The 11236-nt window shown below is 40.7% G+C and overlaps 1 protein-coding gene across 2 annotated transcripts; it reads right to left on the bottom strand.

The window, feature by feature from the left end:
* Positions 1-56: 56 nt before the first annotated feature.
* Positions 57-9432, bottom strand: ppef1 (protein phosphatase, EF-hand calcium binding domain 1). Of its 2 annotated transcripts, XM_055044996.1 has the most exons (19): positions 8681-9431; positions 8218-8334; positions 7095-7127; positions 6473-6600; positions 6321-6381; positions 5080-5243; positions 4886-5000; positions 3927-3973; positions 3618-3784; positions 3503-3539; positions 3255-3404; positions 2298-2449; positions 1974-2190; positions 1712-1897; positions 1486-1628; positions 1153-1259; positions 902-1065; positions 674-758; positions 57-583 (listed from the first exon to the last, which is right to left on the bottom strand). In XM_055044996.1, the coding sequence occupies exons 2-19, from the start codon at positions 8270-8272 to the stop codon at positions 357-359; spliced, it is 2238 nt and encodes a 745-aa protein (XP_054900971.1). In that variant the 5' UTR covers positions 8273-8334; positions 8681-9431; the 3' UTR covers positions 57-356. The 2 variants fall into 2 exon arrangements, with proteins under 2 accessions (XP_054900971.1, XP_054900969.1); XM_055044994.1 differs by having other exon boundaries at positions 8218-9432.
* Between the last annotated feature and the right edge of the window lie 1804 nt (positions 9433-11236).

Here is an 11236-nt window from a genome sequence, read left to right as displayed (position 1 = left end):
AATTACAGACACAGAAGCGACAAAGTCTGTCTTTAAACAGTCTTGCCTCTTTTTATTGCAGTCAGCTTTGTTAAAACAGTTTGGACACTTTTTCCATCTACTTTGTGTAGATGGAAAACTTTTTTTTTTTTTTTTGCATTAATGGGAAATGTGGTTCTGGATAAATACTGCTTGTGAATTTCTAAATGTGGGAAAGGGGAAAAAAAAAGTTGTTTTTTGCTGATTTAATTTTTTTATTTAATAAACAAAACAAACAGCAAAAGAACCTTCAAAGATCAACAGTGAAAGTTGCAGCAGTTTGGAGGAGTCTTCGCATCGAGTTCATGTCTCCTTTTCTTTTCCCTTCTTTCAAATCCTCAAGCGTTCTTCCCTCTATCCACGTTTTCGCTCAGTTGATGATCTTTGATGTCCAGTTTGTGCACCACCCTGAAGGCCTCCAAGAACTCTGTGAAGTCTATGCTGCCGTCCTTGTTGAAGTCGATGCTGCGGGCCAGATCATCAATGGCTCTGTCGTCGATGGCGACCCCCAGGTGAGCGCTGAAAAGGCGCCAGGTGTGGCGAAACTCCTCAATGGAGATCAGACCTGAACCCATCCACATCCACCATGAACGCACTTTAATTGGCGGAGAACACGACGAACCAACTTAAAACATGCTGTAGATGTTTTGCGTACCTGAATGATCTTTGTCTATGATGTTGAAAATGATCTCGATGTCGGTTCTGTATCTGAACAGAGTTTCAGCCAAGTTGGGAGCAACCTAAAAAAAAATAAAATAAAAACACACATGCAGTTAGCAAAACATAATTACTATCAGGTACCATTATAAGATTTGTCTTTTAGTTTCAAATTTCCTGTCTGGGATTAGTAAATATTTGTTCACTCAGCACTTCATCTTCTGACCTGAGGAAGAGGAGCTCCTGGTCCCACATCCTCAAAGCAGGACTGATACTCAACACTGCCATCTGGTGCCAGATGGACTAAGTGTGGACGAAGTGTCCGCCAGGGTAAGTCCAGTCTCAGGACAGAGTCCAGCACCTTGGCCCATTCACCGACTGACACACATCCTGTAACAAAGGAATTGCTTCTAAGACAACGGCTTCGTGTGATAACAAAGGTGACCCCCGCGTGGTGCAGGAAGGAGCAGAGAGTACCGGTTTCATTTGGGTCGTGCTGCAGGAAGCCTGTCATCAGCTCAGATCGATGGGCGAACAGTTTCTCCTTTAGAGCCCTGAGAGCAGAGCCTTCAGCTGCACGAACTCTGCAATAAAAATGAAAAGCAAGCAATAAACCCACAATTTTATTTCAATATTTTATCCAGAATAATAACATTCAAGAAAACCAAAGCTGGGGACAATATACAAGTTTCACAGCGTTTGAAGACGAGGAATAGACTGGTTCCAGCAAATGTTTGCATGACGACTGACTGGGGAACCACACTACTACTGTAGGTAGTAGTAAAAAATTTAGGAGCGATTGCATTGCACCTCTGTGTCAGTGTTAGCCTGCGGGTTGTGCGGCTGACTTGGTATTGGTAGAAGCGAGGCACCAGTTCCTTTCCCAGTTTGATGTAAGCACCACGGTTGCTTCCCTCCTCATAGTAGTTTGATGCTGAGAAGATGGTGATCACCTATAAGATTTACAAGCTCGTCTGTGCCCGTTCATACATATCACAGTTTTTTGGGCAACATGAGCACGTTGAATGTGTCCTACCCGTCCGCCGTGACAGAGCTCGTAACCCTCCTGTTTGCACTCATGAGAGCGGATGAGCAGCTGCAGTCCGTGCTTGTGCAGCAGCCTCTGCGTAACGTCAGGGCCGAAGTAGCAGCCTCCACCTCTGAAAGAGTTGGGGCTGCAGCCTTCCTGGCTTTTAGGGTCGCTCCACAATATATCCACAACCTGGTAAATGCAAGAGTGGACACGGATGCGATGTATGACACATCAGCTTATGAATCGGAGCTGAAAAGTCTCTCACCTGTTTCCATTCCCGTTCCTGTTGTGAAGGCGATGGGAGAGGAACTGAGGACAGAGAGTCCAGGAACGGCACCTGGAGGACGTTGCAGGGTGTGCTGGGAGATGAGGGGTAGGAGGGGGTTCGAGGAGAGCAGAGCGAAGAACAGGACGACGACGAGGACGAAGAAGATGAAGTGGAGGCTCCACTGTCTTGCCGGCTCAGCCCGCATCTCCTCTTTCTGAGGATGAGAGCAGGCAGCAGGAAAAGTTTAGTCAAACAAATAAATAAATGCAATAAATCCTCCAAAAAAAGGGAACAACTGCAAACAAAGATAAGTGGTCAGACCTCAGAGTGGGGGTAACGTGGCTCCCATTGTAGCTGCGACTGCTGCTGGGACGAGAGAGTTTTGTCGACCTTATTCTTTTGCCCAGTCGATGGGACTGACCGATGTCAAGCTGCTCCAAACTGCGTCTAGGAAACCTCAAGGCAGATTTCACCTGAAAGGACATGATGTGAGGTCAACAACTAACATAGATGTTCAGAGAAGAAGAAATGACATCCCTAAATATCTCAGCTGAAGTGATTTAAAAAGCTCTCGGCAGAGTTAACCGTGACAGCAACACATAGATGGTTTACTACAAACGAGATGGTGTAATTTGAAGTGTTGTCCAATTTGAATTACCTTTAAGAGAAATTTTTTAAAAAGTGCCATTTTCGAAACATAATTGTTTTGAGTCTCGAAAGACATCAAAACTCAAAGAAAGGAAATATGTTTCAAAATACATTTTCTGTTTAAGTCCACTTGTCCGTCACCTGCTTTTATTTTTAGAAAATGGGAGACTTGTAAAGGTATTCATTCCCCTTAAATCTTTTCACTTTTTATTGCACAAGGTGACACATGGTCAACAAAACTTTTTGAACATCTGAAAAGTGGATCATGCATATCCCTTAAATAAACTCATTTACTCCAGACTGTCAGAGCACAGGATGACTGAATACACTAATGAACCAATGTGAAACATACTTTTCAGGTGTTTGTTTGAAAAATGTTTAAAAGTCGACATTTCACAGCTGTACAGTAGTTTGTGGAAGTTCATCACTTAAAATCCAAATTAAACACATTTAAGTTTGTTTTAATGTGACAATATTTGAAGAACTTTAAATGGTAGCAATACTAAAGTAATACATTTTCAAACCATCTAGATTACCTGTGATTTTTTTTCATGCCCTCACATGACAGGAAAAAAAAATCCTTGCAGTTTATGAAACAAAGTAAACAGATATCTATGGATTTTGTCTGACCATGTGCCGCTCGATGGAGCTGAGCAATTCCAGATCAGTCTGGTCTGAAATTCCTCCGTGCACAATGAGGATCTTTGCATCAATGACTGTTGCGATGGGCAGAAGGCTGAAAACGTCCTGAAACAGCTGGAGGATCTCACGGCCATGAGTCTGCATGCAGTTCGACAAAAAGATCTTATGATTGTGGACCACAAAATCCTACGTTATTTTTGTGAAGGAGGAAAAACGTCATTATAAGGTGGCTTTACCTTATACTTCTGCATAACTTCTTTTGTGAATCCATATCTGGGAAGCAAGAGAAAATTCTTGAGGACTTCTGGGGAGGAACTTTTCTTTCTCCATGTTTTCTTCCCCCAAACCCACCTGAGGTTCATGATGTGATCCTCGTGGTTTCCTCGGTTCAGGTGCATGTGGTCTGGGTAAAGCAGAAGGTAGGCAAATAGGAGGATTATCACTTCTACAGACTTTTTCCCACGATCCACAAAGTCTCCATTAAAGATGTAGGGCGTCTCAGCAGAAGGCAGTCCGTTCTAGAAATCAAGAAAAAAAAAATTTACTACATTTTGACCAGCACAAACGTTTAAATGTATTTATTTATTTTTTTATAAGTTCTGTTGTATATGTCTACAAACAAAGACATTTCTGTTTATAGACATTTCTGCTTTAGGGTACCTTATAGAATATCAGAAGTAAGTCATCCAGCCGGCCATGGAGATCACCTGCGACAAAAAACCCAAACGAAAAATGAAAACAAAAATCACTAATTCTGACATGGACACACAACTCTGGGTAAAAGAGTAGACACACTTTTGTACCTTGTGTAATCCAGGATTGCTGGATTATTTTGAATTTCTTTGACTTGTTCTTGTTCCCCAAAAAAATACAAAAATTCTTTTTTTTCAAAACAAGAATTAAATGGGCATTTTCCAAATTTTCCTTAAACAGCCTGAAATATACAAACAGGCCTATTGTTCCCCTGCTAATGCATTGCTTGTTATACCTAGGCACTTCGTTTTCGGAAAACCGCAGTTATAATTCTGCCAGGACATCTGAAATCAATTTAGTTGACTTTCTGGGTTGTACTCACAAATCAAAATGTGGAAACAACTTTATATTCTTCAAGTTAATGTCAAAGCGAGAAAAAGATGTTTGAGACATGGAAACAATTGAACTGCTTTAGTGGGACGATAATCTCAGAGTTGTTTCCACATTGGATGAGGAACATGTCCAAAAGATATCAAAATCTAAATACAATTAAATGGCTTAAAGTGCAACTTCTATGGAAACATCTCCAATTGGCACCACCTCAACACAAACAGTGTGTTCTTTGCTTTCATCACAGGTTTTCTTGAGTTTAATGAGATGCAAGTTGGTGTGAGGAGGCAGCTGTGGAGGAGAAGTCAAGTGCCTGATCAGTGTGCAAATATCTTCCAGCGCTGCTATTAAGATACAGGCAGCAGTAGTTATGACACATTTAAAGGCAGCAGCGGTCATTTACTGATGCGTTTACTGACCTAACATGTTGACAGCATCAGAATGAAAAAACTTTTTCAGGTTTGCCTTAGTGTTCAGAGAAAGGACAATGCTAGATCGAATTGTTAAGGAGGAGATCTGAAACTGAGACTCCTCACCGCATATGGTGATCTCCTTGGCGTAGGACGTTGACACCTGGACAATATTTGGCATCTGCTTGAGGAGCTTTTTGCTCTCATACAGCAGCTGCAGGACATACCTGGCATGTAGAGTCTGCAGGGAAACACAGGTCCACCATGTTCAAGACGCATTTATTGTTGCATCAGGACGAAACGAACGGTCACATCGGTACCTGCTGCTCTTTAAAAGCACTCAGGAGGGCGTTTGTATCAGAGACGGACAGAGGAAACAAAATACGAGGTCCGGTGTAAGACTCTGGGATGGGGATTGTTTTGTAGCAGGTCTCTCTGTCTAACCAGGGGTCGATGACGGGATCCAGCAGCTGGGAGATCAAGTCTGGAGCAGATGACATGTTCACAAGCTGAAAAACTCTTTTCAGTGGTTCTTAATTGTCCGAGAACCCAGGCCTTTTTTTCAAACAGCTACCTCAAAGCTCAGAAAGTACAAAGTCACTGTAAAGTACAGTGTAATGATGAAGACCACTTGCATGACCGGAACCAAAATTAGAGCCCTGCATAATAGATTCTGAGTCTGAATGGGTCAGAGGTGCATTGATTATAATCAGACAAATTGTGAAATGAAAATATTCCCAACACAGACATTAATTCGAGGTATCTTCCTGTAACTATTGTTCCACTGTATCACTTTCAGCTCTATATGACATGAGAGCACTCCGACATGCAAATACAAAAACATAACAACCTCTAATTTATGCAAGCAAAAAGCAGACATCTACCTACAGGCCACCTTGGTAGGGGCTATTGTCTGCTGTCCATTAAATCCCCTTTGTTCTGCCCTCTGCCTCTCGCGCACGCAAACAAAAAACACAGATGTCCGCGGCACACAATGACCGTCCTGTCTGCATGATGGCTGAATATAAAACCAATGAAAGACGACATGCAGGAGAGAATCGGCCGTGAGGATGAGCTACGGCCCAGCTCGTTGATGAAGCACATTGCTTTTCAGCTGGATGCGCAGCAATAAACACACACACGCACACACACACACACACACACTGCGACAGCTACACACCAACACGTTAGCCTCCACATTCATGATTGTTACTAAGCAACAGGATGTACGTTGGGCTTTCTTACTTAGACCAAAACATAGTTGTTTCACAAAAATTGTGCTCATTATGTGAAATTATATTTATTTCTCAACAACTTAGCTCCAGTTGATGACTAACAAACACTGAAATGTCACCACTTACCGAGGCCTGAAGTAGTTTTGAATAACAGACCACACTAAATTGTAAACAACATGTTTGGAGCTATAATTAGAGTGTAAAATTGAACCTTACCAAATTTAGCCACTGATGGGATTGAAAGGGAAGTCATGATTCATGACAGGAGTCATCTAGCATTTACTGAAAACAAAGAAATCTGAATGTCAGCACCGTTTTAGTCTCACCAGGTCCGTTTCCGTTAAGGTGGGTGAAATTGTCCAGCATGTAAGTGAAGAAACTGGACAGCTGGAGAGATGAAGACAAAAGAGCATGAGAGGTTTATGGTGGCTTCTGTGTAAACACCATTCACATGCAGGTAACAGAGGGACGGAGAGACCTGCAGCTGGTCCTGTTCTCCGGCATATTCGATGGACTGAAAGATGTTCCACGTGTACCGCCTTCGGATCTCCAGTCGGGCCATGTAGCGCCGGTACCATCGCTGGATCAAAACTGCTGCCTTCATTGCTGCAGGAGAGTATCAGACATTGGACTTTATAAAGCAAAGAGAAGTGGAATAGTTTGCTCAGCCACATGGCAAATGATATAAATTAGTTCCCATTGGCTTTATACTACCGTGCAAGTTAGAAGCATGTTACAAACCTCTGGACTACTAATCTTGGCAAAAAATTATTAATACCCCTTTAGATGTTTTTTTTTTTATCACATTGCAACATAAAAGTGTACATTGAGAGTTTACAGTATTGTCCTGCTTATCATCACCCATCTTTCACTGTTCTTGCTGAAGAAAGCATTCCCACAGCATGACACTCTTACTACTATGTGCCACTGTCATATCAACCTTTTCTATCTCTTTTACAACTTTGTTTTGATCCATCAGACAAAATCCCAATAAGACACACAGTAGTTCAGAATGCGCAAAGGATATTTTTCTATTGCACGGTACCACACGCATGCATCCATGTACAGAGAGGAGAGTCAAAGACTTAAAAAGGTCTTACTGAGAGCCGGGCTGGGGCTTTTAACGGCTTCATCTGTGAGAGGAAACACGCGTCAGCACGAGAAGCTGGTAAATGAATGAAGTCATGTGCAAACACAGACACACATGGAGACACACACGCACGCAAACACAGTAAGAGCGATAACAAGACACAAGGGAAGTCATGGGCAACGGTGGGACTGGAAAAAAACTGAACGAATTAAGCAAGCTTTGGGGAGCAACGACTCTCATTAAAGAGAGGAGAAAAGACAAGCTGGGAAGAGAAAATGCGACTATCTGTCAAACATATGTGTGTGTGTATGTTTGCAACATGTGAGCAAACACAGTGACAGAAAACAGCAAACAGCATGGAGCAAACCACATGGAACAGCACACTGGTACGGTTAATCCCTATTTTAAGAAGTGCTATTTAAAATAGGGTTAAGCAAAAGAAACCAAAACAAGCTCTTAAATGAAGTGAGAGATTTAGATTATTGGTTCTACATCAAAAGAGAACAAATGAGTAATAACAGCAGAAGAGTAAACAACCTATTGATTTAAAAGACAGTGCATCCACTGCATTGTCTTTTAAATATGACCACCTGGATTTATCAACTGGGGCAATAAAGTATATTCCTATTTCATTTGAGGTGCTTTCTATACTGTTCTGAGTTGTTTTAATCATATTTTAGATTTTCCTTTAGAAGTTCACATATTATTTTAGCTTCTATTAAATCTTTATCCTTTGTTTTATGTATAACATACAATATTAGGCTTTGTAAATTGGGCTGTTTGCTTTGTTTGCATGCAACTTATTCAACAATTTTTGACATACTCCTAATTTGTAAGTTCAAATGAATACAATATCTGTTCCTGCCCCTACACACACACACACACACACCCACCCACCCACCTATATATATATATATATATATATATATATATATATATATATATATATATATATATATATATATATAATTATATATATATATATATATATATATATATATATATATATATATAATTATATATATATATATATATTAATATATATATATATATATATATATATATAATATATTATATATATATATATATATATATATAAAATATATAAATTATATGTGTGTGTGTACTTTTACCTGTTTCCAGTTGCTTTACTTGCGTTTCAGTAGCAACAGAAGTGCCACATCCCATGATGCTCAGCAGGGAGGTCCAGGGTTCACATCAGTCACTCTTTTCCAAGCATTATGGGATTCCTTTGGATGGCAGCATGTAGCTAATGACAATTATTGTTCCAACATTTCTCATCTTTTCAGTCAAACTTAAAAAGGCAATTTAAGGAAGTATCTGGCATAATGCATTAAACACTTTTTGGCCATAAAGTGTTCGCAATGTTTTTTTTTTTTTTTTTATAAAATAATGAAATGTTTCTGTCTGAGCTGAGGCCCCCCGTCTTACAAAATCTTAGCGACGCCCTTGCTGCTAACAGTCAGTGCTTCACACGCATCACCACGTTGCACACAGAAAACATGCAGTTATGGAAACAGTCGCATTAACCGTCTCCTCTTGCTGCTCCGTTAACAGCAAGTCGTTAAGTCTCACCAGAGGCTGAAATCCGCTCGGTGCGCCTGGAATGACGGGAGCGCGTCGACTCATGCGTAAAAATGTGCGTCGAAGGCGCCGCGGAAAGGTTCCAGCTCCGCGTCCTCTCCCAGAACGGTGGAGCTGGCCATTCAAACGCGAGGAAGAGGTCGCAGCTTTTCCCAGGGAAGCTGCGGAGGCAAGAGAGGAGGAGCAGCGCGCACGGAACCATCCACTGTGGCGTAAAAGTCACAAACCTGCATTACAAATGGTCCCTGACATTATGCTCAGTGTACGCGGATGCATCTGAAATTCTTATGGGTTTTAATTCTTTAAACATTATGTAAAATTATAAAAGTGAGTAAAGCTAAGTGGCATAAAGTTTAAAGATAAAATAACTGTAAAATAGTAAATCTATGTCAAAACATGTAGTAAAGCAAATCAACCACAGATCAAAGGTTAAGTTCACCTCAGCAGTGATGCTCAGTTTAAAGGGGCATTGCTGAAATTCACACCTTTGAGAATATATCTCGTTTACATCTTGAGTAATAATTGAAGTTCTTTAATGGGGACTAGGAACAATTGCCACGTTTTAATAAACTCAATAGTGAACTGTGTTACCCATAAAACCCAACATTTAAAATGACATTTCAAAGGGATTCAAGTCCAGAAATAATTCAGTTTTTCTGAAATTTGAAGCCTTCCAAGAATGTGAAAGGCTTTAAATAATTCTGGGAAGAATTGCATCATTTCTGAGGGAACATTTGAAGAAAATGTTTAAAATGCTTTTTTTCTTAAATAGACCTTAGGTACAGCAAGTTCAGTTGCCAAAAACAACCTTTTAAATGGAACAAAAGCTGAAGGTTTTCAGGGTAAATTCAAGATTCAAACAAATACAAATTTCCAACATGAGAATGCATCAGTGGTGAGATCAGCATAGGGACAAATACACCCCAGTCCTCCTATCCTGCTGGTTTTAGCACATTCCTCAAATACTTGAAGTAAATGGTGTGGTTATCTCTGCAGGACTTGATGACCAAAAAAAACTGCAGAATGAAAGCTTACAGGACTTGAGCATCATTGCAATGCAAATACGACCGAGGCTGGTTTGCAAGATTTGTCTTGTTGCCAAACAGTTTTACTGTTTCACCTGAAATCATCTCTACTTCATCCTCAACCATTAAATTTTCAAAATGTTTTTATGCGAGTCAGCAGTCATCCTGTCAAAGATCTACCCAATCAAATTACACCAAGTGGCTCTTGTTTGTCCTGACAAGAAGTAGTTATGCGAATTGTTCCCTTCTTTACAGCAAGATGTCACTAGATTCTACATACCTACAAACCGAGACAGAAGCACCACAGTTTAAAAATGTTTTGCTTTTATTAATACCACGAGAAGAGTCCAACAGTTCACGCAGCAGCTCTTGTACGAGTCATCTTTTTTAAGATCGCGATCGCAGCGTCAACCTCCTGCAGAGTGATGAGTTTCAGTCTGTTGCTCTTCGACAGCCGAGATGCTTCAGAGCTGACCAGTCTGAGCAGGAGAGGTCTGGGGAAACAGAGATGCCGACTGGACAGGAAAGCTGGAATTTCTGTTTTTGCACAATTAACCTGTTAAGGTTAGACACATAAAAAAAAAGAAAAAAAAAAAAGAAGTTAAGCCCAAGGATTTGGAAGATGATCTTTATGCGCAGGATAAAAATGTGTCATCCAAAACAGTCTTATATATACAGTTCTTAGACACAACAGCAGCTCTGACCTCTTTATGAGTTTTGTAGATGAATTTGGAGTGATCTCGAACTCGCCTGGTTTTCTTTGCAGGAATCCAGTGAGCTGCTTGAACAGGTGCCTTCATTTTGTTGTGTTCAGTCAAAAACAGGCATCCAATTTATATACATATATAAAAATAAAGCCGCTAGAGCAGCCCTTTACTCTGCTCCCAAGAAAATCAGACGAGCTGTGTTAGTACTGAATAGGAGGTTTTAATGAACGCAAATTGAAAACAGCTTTGCTTAATCAGGCTCAATTACTTTCACCCACCTGGCTGTAAAGTCCTCAGTGGGGGATCAGGAGCTTTCTGCAGGAGGGAAAAATCTGGCTCAAATAGAAATAACAACATGTGGTCACATAATTTAGAGCTGCGCTTTGCTTTATGACTGTCGATCTCTTAAAAGTTAATGCGGAGTGGGATGCATACTTTCCATGTCCTTGACTTATTAATAGTTTAACAACAAAGTGGAAAACAGAAAAATCCATTTTTTTTCTTTATCCCTCCTGTTAGGCTATTTATATACATACTCACCCACTTGCCACTTTTTTGGTGTCTAGATGTGGGAAAGACAACTTGCTGAAGGTCATCATAAGCATCTGACATACACACAAGCCTCACACACACACATTTGGGTGTGTGTGGGTGTGTGTGGGTGTGTGTGTGTGTGTGTGTGTGTGTGTGTGTGTGTGTGTGTAGGATTTCTGAGCTGACCCTTGTGCCGTCCCAATGACTTCCAGCGATTTTGAACCTGCTGATGGCTGTCATGATGGTGCGTTACCGGCTGTAGGAGGGGCTTTGTCAGATAA

The sequence above is a fragment of the Poeciliopsis prolifica genome, unplaced genomic scaffold, assembly GCF_027474105.1.
Source record: "Poeciliopsis prolifica strain line A6 unplaced genomic scaffold, Auburn_PproV2 SCAFFOLD021, whole genome shotgun sequence".
Classification (NCBI taxonomy): domain Eukaryota; kingdom Metazoa; phylum Chordata; class Actinopteri; order Cyprinodontiformes; family Poeciliidae; genus Poeciliopsis; species Poeciliopsis prolifica.
Note: the sequence above shows the minus strand (reverse complement) of the source record. Positions and strands in the feature narration are given on the sequence as shown.